At 35.5% G+C, this 17,871-nt stretch overlaps 2 protein-coding genes across 2 annotated transcripts; both read left to right on the forward strand.

Annotated features, from left to right (window-relative positions):
- The first annotated feature begins 4,114 nt into the window (after positions 1 to 4,114).
- LOC147557252 (uncharacterized) lies at positions 4,115 to 9,751 on the forward strand. The gene is made up of 7 exons (XM_086658206.1): positions 4,115 to 5,075; positions 6,159 to 6,534; positions 6,824 to 7,051; positions 7,180 to 7,534; positions 7,888 to 8,015; positions 8,176 to 8,311; positions 9,268 to 9,751. The coding sequence occupies exons 2-7, from the start codon at positions 6,191 to 6,193 to the stop codon at positions 9,505 to 9,507; spliced, it is 1,431 nt and encodes a 476-aa protein (XP_086514332.1). The 5' UTR covers positions 4,115 to 5,075; positions 6,159 to 6,190; the 3' UTR covers positions 9,508 to 9,751.
- A 5,091-nt stretch (positions 9,752 to 14,842) lies between these two features.
- On the forward strand, positions 14,843 to 17,057 carry LOC147557253 (pentatricopeptide (PPR) repeat protein). Its single transcript, XM_086658207.1, has one exon. It carries the CDS (start codon positions 14,971 to 14,973, stop codon positions 16,969 to 16,971), a length of 2,001 nt encoding a protein of 666 aa, XP_086514333.1. The 5' UTR covers positions 14,843 to 14,970; the 3' UTR covers positions 16,972 to 17,057.
- The last annotated feature ends 814 nt before the right edge of the window (positions 17,058 to 17,871 follow it).

The raw sequence follows: 17,871 nt of genomic DNA on the forward strand, positions 1-17,871 counted from the left end.
TAAGATATGAACCCCCAAAAACAAAAAAATAGGATAAACAGAAGAAAATGAAACCTAAGAAATTCAATCAGAAATTTGAATCAATCATTAGGGCACCAGAACCTCCTGTAACTTTATCAATCACAATCTCGTCTTCATCATAGGTCGAATCGAGCGACAAACGAACATTAAGATCTAACATCTCTAAAACTTACTTTCTCTCTCTAAAAAGAAGTATTAATGGCGAAGAATAAACTTGGAAAAAGACCGATTCTACTTACAAAAGTAGAGCCATATAAGATAAAAATAAAGAACAGAAAGTTCAGAGAGATTTCTATCAAGCATTTGCTGTTTGATTTGCAGATACCTTTTCTGAAACAGACGATGGAATCTTTTACTACAAAAGCAATGAATGAAGAGACGGTTACAACTAAAAGAAATCAAATTCGATTAAATCCAAAAAGAAAATTCAACGATCAAGACAAAGAAACAGAGACGATTGTAAACTTACAAATCAATTTCAAATCAAACATCAACAGATCAAAAAGACTACAGAAAGCGTTACTGATAACAACTAAAGCTGGAGAGAGAAAGAGAGAGTAATATTATCGTGTCAAGTTCAGATTATAAAACCAGTGCCGTCCGTCGAGTTCCATGGAAGGAAGAAAGACAAGTGGTTGGTACAGCAAACGATTGAGAGAGAGAGAGAGAGAAGAACTTTTAGAGAGGGAAACCCTTCGCCGGAAACCTAACAGAGAGAGAAGAGGGGGAGAGAAAGAGAAGAGGGGAAGAGAGAGAGAAGAAGAAGGAGAGAGAGAAGAAGAAGGAGAGAGAGAAGAAGAAGGAGAGAGAGAGAGAGAGAGAAGAAGAAGGAAGGAGATGGTTGGAGAAGAAGAAGTTAAAAAAAAAAAAAAAAAAATGGTGGTCGCCGGAAATGATGTCGCCGGCGACATTCTCCGGCGACCTTATGTGGACGAATATGACGTGGCAATTGCTTAGTGAGGTGGACAAAGAGAAAGAAAATACATTTAATTTACAGAATTGCCATAAGGGTATAATGGAGAAGCTTACAAAAATATGTTGGGGCCAAACAGGAAATTGGGGCCAAAACGAACTGCCGGACACTTATAGGGGCCAAAACGGCGAGTTGGTCACAAATCGGGGGCCAAAACGGAATTAACCCAAAACTATATTGCAAATACAAACAACACAATTTTTTTTAAGAGAATATTCTTGCTTATGAAATCAAGTTGACAATCGAATAGTGTTGCCTGACTGATGCCTTTAAATCAACAACAACAATACCTAAATCAACCAGTATGTAACCAAAACAAATGAAGTTATTAGACATAAATGGTATAAATTTTGATAAGAACATATGACACAGAAAACATTATTAAACCACCCACGAAGAACCCCATTACATAAAAAGTTCAATTCATATATTGTGCGTATAATAAAGGAAATAATGCAAAGGTTATTTTGTTGTACCTACATGCAAATCGAATTCCTTATCTCTAAAAGTGACAATTTAGAATACATCTTCATTCCTATGTCGTGTTACATCTTTTTTGAATTGTAAATCAACAAATAACAAACTCCATGCCAATTAAATTCAAATTACAAATAAATAGTGACATGAATAAGAAAATAATGAACATCATTCAAATATATATAGTTCGAATTAATCGACCTAAATTAAGATCAATTACAGGGAAAAAACTTTTATTCACTCATTTACAAATACTTTTTTTACTATGATTCAGTTTCAAGATTGAACGACGTATATGTAATGATGATCAACTCTGAATTAAACATAAATGTCCATGCTTCGGGACATCCTGGAAATACCAGTTATTTGATAGAACCTATGATTCATAATATTAATTTAATTTTTTTTTTGATAAAATAATATTAATTTAATTAAGTATAAGTATGTTAGATTTTATATATTCAAGTAAAATTTACAAGAGATTTAGTATGAAGTTTACTTGTAAAAGACAAGAGTAGATCAGACGTAATGTCATTCATTTAGTCCGATAAATCACCATGTCAAGTGGCATCCAATGGTCTAGACAATCCCACCTTTGACTATAATTTTAAAGAGATAAGATTACTTAGGGGCAAATATTAAATAGAGTTTATGACTACTGTTAAAAGTAATAACGAAGGGATGCTTTAAGCACATCCCTTTCTCTTCTATTACCGTTCATATTTCCCTTTCTTCCTCCTCCTTCCTTCATCCTTCGTTAATCTTCCAACAGTAGGTATGTGTAATTTCAAAAAACCATCACTATTCCATCGCATTCACTCGCCATTAAAGCCTTTCAACATTCTATTCTACTAATTTTCCTCTTCTTTAACTCATTTATCTTCTTCAGCAAGATGTCTCTCTCTCTCTCTTCGAAACATTTACATCTCTTAATTCCTTCATTCAATTTAGCATAAAAAACCTATAATTGGCCATCATTTACAGCAGTAATGACTACTGTTACAGAAAATGATCATTTATTCTTTCAATCTTGTTCATCTACGCCTATATAAATTGGTGTCTAGCTTCAAAGTTCTTCATTTCTTGTTCCAATAGTTCTAAAGTTTTATATGGAATCGCTCAATATCTTGTTATGTCGCCATTATCCAGATAACCACTTCAAAGAAGTATAGCCGCCACAATCCATATATTTTGTAAAATAAGCGCTTATGACTCGGTTTGCTACTTAACAATGACTACAGTAAATGATTGTAATCCGTATTTGTATTTCTCTTCTACAGGCTAAGTTATCTACGCCTTCTATACAATTTTATGTTATGGAAGAGACAATGACACCATCAAATGTCTCTTTGTTGTCTGTAAATTGTCTGTTTTCACCTTCATATTCAACATCTTATTCACCGTCTATCATTCATCAATCTTCAACTACACCATCATACTCATCTTCATCACTCGTCAACTGGTATTCATCACTAATATCAACGACAATCTTGGTTTCATTTCATGCACCTGTACCACCGCTCCTCAACAAAACACCAACACCAATCCGTGCTTGTAAACGCCGTGTTTGCCCCCGTTACCATTAAAATAGTTCGGATGTTGGAACTGTGAAAGGTGTTAACATGTCGTACGTGAAGGTCTATTGCACTCTATGCAACCAGAATTTTACTATCACAGGTGTCAATGTCAAGACCAAAAAACTTATTTATCGCTCAAACCCGTTGTCAGGTCCAAATACATCAAAACGACGTCGTGCATCACACAATCAAACTATTTTATTTAATGTGCAATTATATAAAAAAATTGTTTCTCTTCTTACTTATATTGTCGAAGTTTCTTTTTCTTAAATTTAATATTTATGGATTATTCAGACATTGATTTCTGAAGTTTATTTTCGATTAATTTGTTATCCAAAATAAGTTGTCAATTACATATATATTTTTCTTCCGACCATTTTGTTCAGATAAACTGAATACGTTAAACCTTCACATATACTAATTTGATGAGGAAATTTGTCAAAAAAAAAATTGACAAGGAAATATAAGTTTTTCTAAGAATTTAGGGAAGTCATGCATTGAAGCAGGGATGAATATCACCTAGACAAGTCCGACTCAAGCGAAATCTTTAATTGTGCAGCAAGTATTCACTAATTTTCATGCACCATGAAGTTAATGAAAACCAACTTCATCTCCTAAAATTTTACCACATATTGACTTCTATTTTCTTTAAGGTAGCATAAATAAATTCTTTTCTTTCTTCCAGAGAGATCTTTAGTTCTGCTAAAACATTTCATGAATGGTTCAAAATAACGTATGAAAACAACCAACAAGGGCGTTCTTACTTTGCTTTAACAGGGCGTAGAGTTGTTGGTAATGTTGTTGGACAGGTAATACCTCTCCTGATCACAACATGCATTTTAGGACTGTGCAAGCCAGATATTTTTTCAGCAGTTATTATTGTTCTTTGAGACCTATTTTTCGGTTTTATTTTATTCCAATCTCTCACTTGATTCTTTACAATTAATGGCGACCCCATTAAAAAATGAGGCTGAAAACCCGTGGGAATAACAACTTGGGAAAGTTAATAACATCATAGAAACAGGAAAAACTTGCATTTATGTTTACTATGAAAACTGTCTTCTTCGTTCAAAGTTTTATTCTTTTTTTCCCGTTAGACAATAGTTTAAAGATAAGTAAAGTTCTTTGTCACATAAGGTGTTATAAACATGTTCGCCAGCATCCTTTCTATTTACTTAAAAACAAGAACAACGTTTATTTGGCAACAATAAATACGACAATTCAACTACTAACCATTCAAATAGATATCCCATTCCAACGTTCATAAAAGTTACAAACTTCCTTATAATAACAACAACTAACATAGTTAAATCTCATTATTTTTTCAATACTTTTACACTTTTGTGATACACACGAATTTGTTGGTGCCGAAGGCACGGATAATGCCTAGTATGTTACAACGTATGACGTTGTTCTTCGTATAATTTTTATATATCCAACTGAAAGGTAAACCTGCTCGCTCAAAGACAAATGAAAACCAATCCCACATCAATGAGAGCAAATAATATCCATATCATCCTAAAAAACTAAGCCTCACAATCCTATACCACGTTGTGGACACTATGGCCTTTGGTATGACATAGGCACATAGCCTTGAGAGATTGTTGTAAACTAATCTCACATTAGCAAGAGAGTTAGAGAGGGGTGTTACCCATTTGTAATTCCATATAGAAAATTTGGTGTTCCATATAGAGCAAACCACATGGTCAAGGTGTAAGAGTCTGATGTGGAGGAATAGTGGAAAACGATTGGATAGGATGAGTCATTTGTATATGTCCTTTAGCGTTGGTGGTGGACTGGTGGTGGGGGGTAAAGGGAGAGTGGTTGCATATTTAGAGGGAGAAACGTGAGATTAAAAAACCATTTTCTCATCTTCACCCTCTCCCCTACAATTTCTTCCTCCACCTTTGAAACCGAACGTGAAGATCGCAGCAGCAGACGTGATCGCTTCTTCTTTCTCATCATCATCATCATCATCCCTGCCAACGACGGCAACTAGATCTTCTTGGACGCACTCGTTTTTCTAGGTTTGTGCACTGCAAATCTCTCTTTCTCTCTTTTTCTTTTTCTCTCAGTATTGCCTTTTTTTTACCTCCATTTCTTTTTCGATTTCAAAATTAAGCTAAGAATATCTAGTTTCTGAGTTTTTTAATCTGTATCGCTAATTCAATTCGAACTCATTCATAGAGGTTCGTTTTCGTTGGTTGAATCCACGTTTTCTCTTTTCTGATATCTCTCTAATTAGGTTTTGTTGCATGCATCTATAGACGGTATAGAAACCAGTAATCCAAGTCTATATTGTTTTTATCTTCATTGTAAGAAATTCACATTTATGATTACCCCGATCTGATTCGTAGATCTGTTTTCTAGCTACTTATCTCTCGTACAGATTACTTCTTCTAAATTAGAGAAAAATTTATCAAGATCTGGTTTTTGATTAACACTTCTTCATATCCAATTTGTTTCTGAAAAGTATAGTCTACTTTTTCTAATAACAGATCTGATATATATATATATATATATATATATATATATATATATATATATATATATATATATATATAGTAGATCTGTAATGGTATAATATGCCGTAAGAATTTATAATTTGTAGTTTTGGTTTTAATAGAGTCTAGCAGATCAGTGGTGGGATCACTTTTTAAAAAATCATTCCGTTCTTGCTTAAACTGAACTGAGGTGTGGATTAGCACGATAGATTTGTCATATCTGAATTAGGGGAGGGCATCTAATACTTTATTTGTATCTTTTGGTAAGAATTTTGTGAAACTATGATTCATTTCAGCCAATTCTGTTTGTGCGTTTCTTTTCTTCGATAATATGGTTGTTTGATTTTAATGGCTTACCTAAAATGGCTTTTGATTTAGCTTGATTAGTTAATGACCTAACGTAGTCAATAGAATTCAAACCAAGTCCCGAATAACCAAAAAAGAAGTTATAGAAAAGTGGTCGCTGAATCGAACACCTGCAGGATTAATGCGGTAGCGGTAGAAAGGTTTTTCTTTTGGCATTATAATATACCGAAAGAGAAAATCGCATATTAAAAATCTATATTGAGATGATACTCATTCTCCTCGCGGAATGTACTTTGACAGGTTGGACCTGATTTAGTTTGCTATAATTCAAAATGGGAGGGGGTTTTAGAGTGCTTCATCTTGTGAGGCCATTCTTATCATTTCTTCCGGAAGTTCAGAGTGCAGACCGAAAAGTTCCCTTCAGGGAGAAGGTTATATACACCGTGATTTCTCTTTTCATATTTCTGGTGTGTAGTCAACTTCCTCTCTATGGCATACACTCGACAACTGGTGCTGATCCGTTCTATTGGATGCGTGTTATTCTTGCCTCTAACCGTGGTACTGTTATGGAACTTGGTATCACTCCTATTGTGACTTCTGGACTGGTGATGCAGCTCTTAGCTGGGTCAAAGATCATTGAAGTCGACAACAGCGTCCGTGAGGATCGTGCCCTATTGTAAGTTCTACTGGCTAAATTATCTACAAGCTTTATTTTTTATAAACTTCTCTGGTAATTTTCGCTCTTTCAGTTGGTGTTTTTACTAATGTGATGAACATTTATAATGCGTTCATTTCCTTGGCTCCATCTTTTTGCTGTCTCCATTTTCTCGCTTTTTATTAGTGGCTTTCCAATATATTAGTTTCCATGCATGTTCATTCTTGTTGGAAGTTTAGAGATAAGGAATCAAACTTTAGTATCTCTAGATTTGTGAGATATCTTATAGAGATTGTTTGCATGTCCACAGAAATGGTGCACAGAAGTTGCTCGGCATTCTAATAGCTGTAGGTGAAGCGGTTGCTTATGTCCTATCCGGAATGTACGGAAGTGTTGGTCAACTTGGTGTAGGAAATGCTATTCTTATCATCATTCAACTCATTTTTGCTGGTATTATCGTAATATGCTTAGATGAACTTCTACAGAAAGGATATGGTCTTGGATCTGGTATTTCCCTGTTCATTGCGACAAATATCTGGTAAGCTACTGATTCTATTACGTCCCTTCGTCTATTTATTTATTTATTTATTTTGAGAACTACATGAATTTGTATCTTGTAATACTTCTATTTGAAATTCGGTACTTAATAGTTTTTTATCGTTTTAGTGAAAGCATCATCTGGAAGGCATTTAGTCCCACAACAATCAACACTGGACGAGGAGCTGAGTTTGAAGGTGCTGTTATTGCTCTGTTCCATTTACTGATAACTAGGACAGATAAGGTCCGTGCTCTCCGTGAGGCTTTCTACCGGCAAAATCTTCCAAACGTGACGAATTTGCTCGCAACAGTCTTGATCTTCCTCATTGTTATCTACTTCCAAGGGTTCCGTGTTGTCCTTCCAGTTAGGTCAAAGAACGCTCGTGGACAACAAGGGTCATATCCTATTAAGCTATTTTACACTTCAAACATGCCTATCATCCTACAATCCGCTCTTGTGTCCAATCTTTACTTCATTTCCCAGGTAATATAGACACTGTGGGTGGAATCGGTATTTGTGAGGTTGTGTTTGATAGGCTTTATTTCCGTGGGAATACGTTTTTCTTTTAAGAGATAGACCAGTTTATGTTGTGGTTGCACTTTTATTTGTGGAAGTGTGGCTCCTAAACTTAACACTGTGTCAAGAGGGGTGGCTTTTAACAATTCCATGGAAATTGGAATAAATTTCTTCGCTTACCCCATGGAACCACTTTCACGGAACTTGTGCAAATGAACACACTTCCGTGGATTACATTTCCATTTTGCTTGCGATCAAACACAACTCAGTTCCTATTTTGGTTACATTTTCAGCTATTTGATACCTTTATTTTTGTGCAGTTGCTTTACAGGAGGTATAGTACAAATTTCCTTGTAAACCTTCTTGGCAAGTGGAAGGAATCTGAATATTCTGGTGGTCAATTTATCCCTGTTGATGGAATTGCATACTATATTACTGCACCGTCAAGGTAATCAATCAATACTTGGTGAAATTTGTATTTTGTTTTTCCTTTTTTTTAACGACCCAAATATCTTTTTCTGAGTGGATATTATTCGCAAGTTTATATCCTCCTATGGTTGCATTTGTCTTTGCGGTTCCTCATATCTGAGTCTTACTCTAATATGCAGTTTGGCCGACATGGCAGCGAATCCCTTCCACGCATTGTTTTATCTTGTCTTTATGCTGTCAGCTTGTGCACTTTTCTCTAAGACTTGGATTGAAGTTTCTGGGTCATCTGCTAGAGACGTCGCGAAACAGCTCAAGGTATCATTTTGTGATTTGTTTTTTTTTTGGAAACCACATTTTGTGATTTGTTAATTTACGGTGTTCAAGGTTTCCCATTTAGGACTTTTTTTTTTTTTTTTTTTTGTTAAGATCCCATCTAGGACTTCATCTAGCAATATTGTTGATATTACCTATACATGCTTGTTTTAGATGTACATAGGTCTTGTAGAAAGGGATACGAATCCAGACCTTGTTCTCACAGTAATAATGTCTTATGTATATGAGCTCCCCCAAGTTGGGTAATCGTTCCTGAATTGGAAAGAGTCGATTAGGTTAGACAATTTTGTTGGAAAGAAGTGTCACTTGATCTTGATGATATACTCAATATACTTACCGTTTAGGTTGAATATGTGGCTGTTTGGTGGGATACCTTAATAGTGTTAGCTGTGTCGCCTTATATTGAGTTTTGACCAGTTACTGTGAATCTGTGATGACTGAAAGGGTAGAATGACATTACTAATGCACCAACAATGATACCATTTCTTTCAAATCTGACAATTTGATGCTCAAGTGAGATTTGTATAAGGATGTGTGTTGGCCAATTACAAATCTATAAGTCAAATATTTGTTAAAACGTAAATAAATATATGAAAGGTAACTTGCACTTAAAAAATATAGAAATTCCAACTAACTGTATTCATACTTTACTTAAATGAGTGCACAATTGATATTGATGTTAGTACCATTCTTGTTCTAATTTCTTCAAATAGGAGTCAGTTACGATTTTAAGAAATAGTGGCTGTATTGGAAATACTGTATGAATCTCACCCAATATATCCACTATTTCCATATAACTTGACATCTCCCACATGCCCTTCATTCCCAAAATCAATTTACAGAGCATGCTGTTTATACTCTGTTGTCTTTTGAGAATTATTACCTTGATTAATCAGCGAGGAACATTCTTTTAATTATTTGAACTTTTAATGACACAGGAGCAACAAATGGTAATGCCAGGACACCGAGAATCGAATCTACAGAAAGAATTGAATCGATACATTCCAACGGCGGCAGCATTTGGAGGGATGTGCATTGGGGCATTGACAGTGTTAGCTGATTTCATGGGTGCAATTGGTTCAGGAACTGGTATTCTACTTGCAGTCACGATCATCTACCAATATTTCGAAACATTTGAGAAAGAAAGAGCGACTGAGCTCGGGTTCTTTGGTCTCTAAGAACCTAGATAACCCTAGATGGTTCCGAGAAACGAATCATTTTGTGGTCTGAACGCCAAAACTCGCCCCTTCAGTTATGGTGAGAGCTTAGGGTAGTAGAGATATCACTCCCCCATACCTTCAGGATAGCTCAACTTTTTAGTCTCAAAATCTACAATTCCATTTCATTCGGTTTAATTGAAACCCTAATCTTAATGCCCATTTTCTTTAACGAATTATTCATAAAGTGGTTTTCTTGCTCTAACACCGGGCATTTTTTGTTTGTTTGCTTAATTCTTGAGTAAGTTATGCCATTCTTTAACTTTCACTTTTATATTCTTGAACATTTATGTGAGCTGACCAACACCATCATGAAAATTCGAAATATACTGAGCATTGAGATTTTAATAGGGAAATCATAACAATTTTGGGTACCCTACGGGTGCAGTTTGTTGGTGGGTATGTCCATTATCTTTTTTTCTTTAGCATACATCTTCTTGTTCTATAGCTAAGCTCACACCTCTCAAATTATCTCAAAAGGTTGAATATATATCCCATACTAAACATGACAAACTTATCGGTGATGGTGGAGAAGAAACTTAACGAACTTACTGATGGTACTGAAGTTCAGATTTTGAAAAAGAAAAATAACAAGGGAAGAACCTTAAAATATCTACTTCTTTTGGAAAAAGGATTGTATTTTTGGAATGAAAAATACAAAAAATGCTCTGACTGATAATTCTGCATAACACAAAATAAACTTCACACTTTTATTGACTTTAAAATATTTGTATTTTAATTATATGTATAGTATTTTGACTCGAATAACCATCTTCTATAAATGAAAGATGGGGAACAACCATCTTGTATAAAAGAAATATGGAGAACACTGGTGGGTTTTAATTTGAAAACCAAAATACCTTAATTGTTGCCCATGAACTGTTTGTGTCTGTATGGATTAGTTGGATAAGCCAAATATTGACCATCATGACCAAGTTTAGAAGTTAGATTGACCTAAGCCACATGTAGCTATTGGCCACTTGTCCAACAAACAAACCCTTGATAAAGCAATCATGGGGACACAAACGTGACGTAGCTCTTTTACCTGAATTTGACTATAACTAGAGAGATTGTTGGAGGTGAATCCGTATCAGCCCTGTCTTTGAGCCGTGTTTTAGTCTGAAACATAAGAAGGAAGGCCAGACGATCAACTCAACACCTTCACCCTTTCTTTGCCTTTAGACAGGAGGGAAGATGGTTCCCATTAAACTCTCCACCCTGGGCCCTGGTTTCAAAAGTAAAGAGGTTGACTGGAGTAAGTTTGGAAAGTTGAGTTCTACTTTAGTTGAAGAAAACATCAGTGACGTGGAAGGCCAAATTGAGCGAAAAATTCATTAAAGATACACAAACAATTTTGTGTCGGGAAATCTGCCAGTGTTAGAATATGCGCATAGTATCTTCTAAATGGCCATAAATGCGTAGATGTCGTTAGAGTTGGTGCCATACCACCGCAACATTTCAGTTGTGCATTGCCACAGCTCCCCAAACCTATATAAGCGTATAAGATTTTCCCTAACAAAGAAGATCTTTTCTTTCTCTAATTAAAAGCTTTACAGTGCAAAAATATTCCACTAACTCGTTTTGTAGAGTGTCTTATCCAATTTTATAGGTTCTCCTTCTACGTGAATTGAACCTAAAAGCAATAAAACAGTTCCTGAGTGAGATCAAGAGGATCAATTTCTAGGAAGATATCTGTAAAAGCCACTTTCAGACATCATCAAATGCAAAACCTGAGATAAGGATATGCTAAAAATGACCCATAAGTGGTTGATAATTGAGTTGTTTTTTTTTTGTTGCAAGGTTGATAATGGAGTTGAAGTTACCAAATTGGCTTTAATTTAGGAAATTGTTCACCATGAAACCCCAAAGTGGTTTCTCCCTCAATGTTTTCCCAACTTTTCTTTTTTGATGAAAAGTAATACTATTAACTAAAGAGTATATTACAAACCGACTAAAATTCAGAAAAAAAAGCTGAGACATCATGCCAAGTTTTCTTATGACCGTGGGTACGACCCCATTTAGCTAATGCATCTGCATACATATTACAATTACGAGACACATGAGTGAATATAATTCATGTAAATTTGTCCTTGATGTCTTTGATCTGTTGGATGATTCTTTGTGATTGCCAGTGAAGATTTCCTCCATTGCCATTGAGAGCTAAGATTATTGCCTAATTATCACTTTCTAAATGCACATAAGGTAGTTGAAGTTGCATAGCACCTTGGAGACTAGATAATATTGCTAAGCTTTCACATTCTTCCGCATGTTGCCCTCGAACAATATCTGCTACCGCTATTATATAGTTTGCCTCTGCATCTCGTATAATGTAGCCGATTCCCGCCTGTTCATTTAAACTAACAAAGGAAGCATCTACATTGATCTTAATATATGGTGTCGATGGAGGTCTCCATGTTTGGATATTCGTTTTTTCCTTACATTTAGTGTTAATACTAGACTCAGTTCTGAGTGGAGTAGTCGTGGTATTGATAATCCTCTCTATCATCTGTAAAGGATTTTGTTTATTCGTCGTAAAGCAGTTCTCACACCTGGCTTTCCACAGAAACCATAGAATTTTAGCATATAGATTAATAGTTTCTTCCTCTAGAGGTTTCCATTGTTGAATCCACTGAATTGTGGTAGAGATATGATCCGTTCTAACCTGGAAATGAAACCAAATTGCTTTCGCAAAAGAGCAATGCAGCATAACATGATCAAGAGTCTCATCTTCATTACAGTTAACACAAGAGTAATTATTGCCAATAAATTTACCAATTTTTGCTTTTACTGGTAAGCTATTAGTGCACCATTTCCAAGGAAATAGTTTAATCCGAGGAATTGTGTTCATATTCCATATAAAGAACCAGTCTATCTGGTCTTGTGTATTGTAAATAGTATTGTTTCGTAAGAAGTTATACATGGATTTAAGAGAGAAATTACCTGATTTAGTCAATGTCCAGATGGCTTTATCCTCATCGTTGGGATTAAGATTGATGCTGAGAATAGAGCTGCAAATATCAATATCAAAACACATATTTATTAGGTTTAAGTTCCACATACCATTCGTAATAAGTTGAAATACCTTCTCTAACGTACAACCTCTATCATTCGTGATCGGTAGAGGATGATTAGGTATCCAATAGTCAGTCCAAATGTTGATATGTTCGCCCTTGTTAATATTCCAAAAAGTAAGGCTCTCAATCTGGTGGTAGTGTTTAGATATAGATTTCCAAGGCCAAGAATGATGATTCTTGGGTTGCGTAGGTTTATGAGAGTTATGAAAGTACTTCCCTTTAAGCACTTGAACCCATATAGCATCCGGGTTGTTGACTATGCGCCAGTTTAGTTTGTGCAGAAAAGCTTGATTATAGAGTTGAGGTAGACGCAGACCAAGACCACCTTGTTTGCGAGGCTTGCAAATCGAATTCCAGTTGATAGTATGGAAAGTTTTGGATTTTCCCCACCAATAAGTCCTTTGAATAGACTCAATGCTATCACTAATGCCTTTGGGAAGGGCAAAGCACTGCATTTGGTATCGGGGAACAGCCGCTGCGATAGTTGAGATAACTACCGAGCGGCCAGCTTGCGAGAGGAGATGTGTTTGCCATTTGGCAAGTTTATTTTTTATTTGAGTAATGAGGGAATTGAAGGTTTGTTTCTTGTTACGATCAATAAAAAGTTTGGTACCCAAGTATTTATCCCCAGAAGACGACTAATGAACCTTAAGTTCTCTAATAATCATACGTTTGAATTTAGGATGCGAGTTTTTAGAGAAAAAGATGTTCGATTTAGCATAATTAATCATCTGGCCAGACGCTTCGCTGAACTCCTTAAGAATTTGTTTAAGATTGAAAATATTCTCAAGAGAGTTTTGCCCGAAAATGATACAGTCATCAGCGAAGAGGAGGTGTTTAATAGAGAGGTTCGAGTGAGGAATGGGAAAGCCAATAAAAGAGGAATCATTGTGATTTATCTCTAAAAGGCGATTAAGACCTTCCATGGCAATGGCAAAAAGAAAAGGAGAGAGAGGATCACCCTGCCTAATGCCCCTACTCACATTGAAAGTACTGCCCGGACGCCCATTGATGAGAACCGCCATAGAACTGGTAGAGATGCAAGTTTGGATGAGATTGATCCAAGATCTTGAAAACCCCATCAAATTCATAACATTCTCCAGATAACTCCATTCAATTCTGTCAAAAGCTTTAGACATGTCCAATTTGAGACCAAAGTAGCTTTTGGCTCCCTTAACTTTTTTGAAAGAATGAATGAATTCTTGACTGATGATAATATTATCAGTGATTTGTCTACCAGGAACATAGGCTCCTTGAACAGGAGAGATTATATCAGCCAGAATGGGTTTTAGTCTATTAGCTAGAATTTTGGTAATGATTTTATAGGTGGTGTTCAACAAGCTAATAGGACGGTAGTCAGCCGGCGATTGGGGGGTTTTAGTTTTGCGAAGAAGGCAAATATGAGTGTGGTTAGACATAGCTGGCAAGGTAGAGTTCTGAAAGAAGGAGGAAGTCATCAGCTGAATGTCTTCTTTGACAGTCTCCCAATTAGACTGGTAGAAATACGGAGGAAAGCCATCTGGACCAGGAGCCGCCCCTGGCTTAAGAGAGAAAGTGGCCATTCTAATCTCATCATACTGAGGAAGCACTGTGAGAGACTCATTCTGAACCGCCGAGATTTGAGGGAAGAAGCAGTCCTTAATATTCGAGGACATCGTAGATCCCGTTGTGGTGGAAATCTGCTGAATATGGTTAGAAAAAATCATCGATATTTCTACTTCATCATTAGCCCAAGTATTATCATTCCTCTTAATGGCCAGAATCTTATTCTTACGAAGTCTAGTGGTGGCCTTGGCATGAAAATATTGGGTGTTTCTATCTCCCAAGTTAATGTTAGCTATTCTAGATTTTTCCTTCCATAGACTCTCTTGCTGAAGAAGTAGATTTTCGATCTGGGAATAAGTATTTTTGAACTCTTCTGCGTTTTTAATCCTCTGAAGATTATGGGTGAGCTGCTTAATGTTCGTTTCCAGATTACCGAAAACTTCTTTGTTCCATTTAGAGAGTTTATGGCCAGGGAGTTTTGTGATATGAAAAGAGAAACAACAGGTGGTAGTGAGAGTCTGAGAGAGACACTGAGGAATGATAGACTCTAATAACCACTCCCACTTTTGGTGTTCATAGAATCTATTGACCTTACCTCGGGCTGCTCGAGACAGCCCGTCGTGGCATAGTCCAGCCCAATTGATACCCTCAAAGACGACCCAAAAAAAATTGAGTCTTAGTAGTTTTTCTTTTTCTTGCAAAAGTGGTTGGTAGTTGCTAACTAGGAAATTTATGAGTAAAAATGTGTAGGTTTTCCTGCCACCACCATCACAAGAAGCTCACATTTTCAACAACAAATTAGTGAATGGGTTCTCTAAGGCATTTCTGTTCCTATTCCCCAGTAAATATAATTAGCACCACTAAGAACAACACCACCCAACTTCTCTCTAAACCTTCATTTAGTTATAATGATTTTATCAATTTTTGCTCCAAAGGAAGCTTAAAAAAGGCATTTGAAGAATTCTATAAACAAATCTGGTCTGACCCATCTCTATTTTCTAACTTAATCCAAGGATGTGTATCTCACCAACTTATACTATTAGGGAAACAACTCCATTCTTTGATAATTGTTTCTGGTTGTTCTTCAGAAAGATTCATCTCCAATCATCTTCTCAATATGTACTCAAAATTTGGAGACTTAGATAGTTGTACTTCATTATTCGATATAATGCCTAGGAAAAATATTATGTCTTCCAATATTTTGATTAATGCTTTTATTCAAAATGGAGATTTTGATAAAGCTCGTAAGTTGTTTGATGAAATGCCTGAAAGAAAACTTGAAACATGGAATGCTATGGTTACTGGTCTTACCCAGTTTGAATATAATGAAGAAGCTATGAGTTTTTTCTGTCAGATGCATGAAATTGGACTTCAACCTGATCAATTCACTTTAGGTAGTGTTTTGAGAGGATGTGCAGGATCAAAAGAAGTAAAATTTGGGCAGCAAATTCATGGGTTTGTGATCAAATATGGGTTTGAGTATAATTTGGTTGTCGGAAGCTCTTTAGCTCATATGTATATGAAATGTGGGAATATGACAGAAGGAGAAAAGATATTTCAAGGTATGCCTGTTCCTAATGTAGTTGCTTGTAATACTCTTATTGCAGGTAGAGCTCAAAATGGGTTTTCAGAGGGAGCTTTAGATCAATTCAGTTTAATGAAAATGGCAGGATTAAGACCTGATAAAATTACTTTTGTCTCTGTTATTAGTTCTTGTTCAGAATTAGCAACATTAGGACAAGGTCAACAAGTTCATGCAGAAGCAATCAAATTAGGAGCAGATTCAGCTGTTTCGGTTAGAAGTTCTTTAATTAGTATGTATTCAAGATGTGGGTGTTTAGAGGATTCCGTTAAAGTCTTCTCGGAAATCGAAGATGCAGATGTTGTTTTTTGGAGTTCAATGATTACAGCTTTTGGGTTCCATGGAAGAGGTCATGAAGCTATCGATTTGTTCGAAAGAATGGAGAAAGAAGGATTAGAACCTACTGATGTTACTTTTTTGAGCTTACTCTACGCTTGTAGTCATAGTGGATTAAAAGAAAAAGGAGTCGAATTTTTCGATTTGATGACAAGTAAGTACGGGTTGAATCCAAGAATAGAACACTACACTTGTATGGTTGATTTACTTGGAAGGTCTGGTTGTTTAGAAGAAGCAGACAATTTGATTCAATCAATGCCTATAAAACCAGACACAATTATTTGGAAAACATTATTATCTGCTTGTAAAATTCACAAGAACGAAGAAATGGCAACTCGAATAGCTCAAAATGTTATCAGAATTGACCCACAAGATTCTGCACCTTATGTATTGTTATCGAATATTCATGCTTCTGCTAAAAGATGGGGAGTTGTATCTGAAGTTAGAAAAACCATGAGAGATAAGAAAGTGAAGAAAGAACCAGGAATAAGTTGGTTAGAAGTGAAAAATGAAGTTCATCAGTTTCAAATGGGTGATCAATCTCATCCAAAATGGTTAGAAATTGATGGGTATTTGAAACAATTGAGTTTAGAATTGAAAAAAATGGGTTATTTACCTGATACTAATTCAGTTTTACATGATATGGATGTTGAGGAAAAGGAATATAATTTGGCTCATCATAGTGAGAAGATAGCAATTGCTTTTGGACTTTTGACAATTCCTCATAATCTTCCCATTAGGATTATGAAAAATCTTCGAGTATGTAATGACTGTCATGTTGTAATCAAATTTATATCTAAGATTAAGGAGAGAGAAATTATTGTTAGAGATGCTAGTAGGTTTCATCATTTTAAAGATGGGAAATGTTCTTGTGGGGATTATTGGTAAAATTAGTTCGAATCACTCAAAAGAAATTTTAAATTATTGTTGTTAGAAGTGAGAAATATATTGTTCTATGTTCTTTCTTGTTTCAATTGTTTAATTTGCAGCATTTATTCACAAAAGTAGTGGTTCAATAAGGATCATATTGAGTGACAGAGGCGATTTTGTGTTCGAATTGATTCGACATTGATAGAATTACTTCAACAAATATAATACTATCATCTCTAACAGGAGACTCATCAATATCTAAAAGGAAACCATGAATCAAATGTTCATTACTCAATGTGTTCAATAATACAGAAAATAACAATACAAGTGTTTCATATCTATAATTCCTAAAATACATCTCTTCTCAATTTTGGAGAGAGAATATCCTTATGAACATTATAATCGAATCAATCAATAATTTTGTGAAAGAAAAAAAAAGACATATTATGACCTCTTTGAATTTCTGTACAGAGTATATAACCCAAAACTATTAATAAAGACTGAAAGAATTAGACAGTGAGAGAGATATGAGAGAGATGGGAGTGGTTGTGATTAATGGCCTATTCCAGGACTTGGAACTGACTGTAGAAATCGATTTCTGGGAATGGGTAGAAGTCGATGATCACGAGTTGTGATGAGCTTTCGATCAAGAACAGTAGAATGAGTTTTCTTGCTTGGGGAAGAAGAAGAAGAAGATTGTCGAGTACCCTTTGGAAAGGAATTTAATACCAGAGTATCCTTCAATGAATTAGGTATAATGATGTTCTTATTGTGAAGGTTCTTTTTCTTGATTTGATCTAAATTCTTGAATTTTCTTGCTTCAATGGAAGATGGTAGAAAGCTAATAAAAGCCACCAAGAAGATAATCATCATTACTAGAAAAGAACTTGGTAGCCTTGCCATTGTAAAGATCGATAA

Source organism: Eschscholzia californica, unplaced genomic scaffold (genome assembly GCF_041429995.1).
Source record: "Eschscholzia californica isolate CP2 unplaced genomic scaffold, dmEscCali1.0.p SCAF_2, whole genome shotgun sequence".
Classification (NCBI taxonomy): Eukaryota; Viridiplantae; Streptophyta; class Magnoliopsida; order Ranunculales; family Papaveraceae; genus Eschscholzia; species Eschscholzia californica.

What these genes read in the sequence shown, in the direction of transcription:
- LOC147557252 (XM_086658206.1), top strand. Translation starts at nt 6,191, where the DNA reads ATGGGAGGGGGTTTTAGAGTGCTTCATCTTGTGAGGCCATTCTTATCA. An exon ending in ATCTTTACTTCATTTCCCAG is followed by an intron (nt 7,535 to 7,887) that starts GTAATATAGACA and finishes ATTTTTGTGCAG; the next exon opens with TTGCTTTACAGGAGGTATAG. An exon ending in ACGTCGCGAAACAGCTCAAG is followed by an intron (nt 8,312 to 9,267) that starts GTATCATTTTGT and finishes TTAATGACACAG; the next exon opens with GAGCAACAAATGGTAATGCC.
- LOC147557253 (XM_086658207.1), top strand. Translation starts at nt 14,971, where the DNA reads ATGGGTTCTCTAAGGCATTTCTGTTCCTATTCCCCAGTAAATATAATT.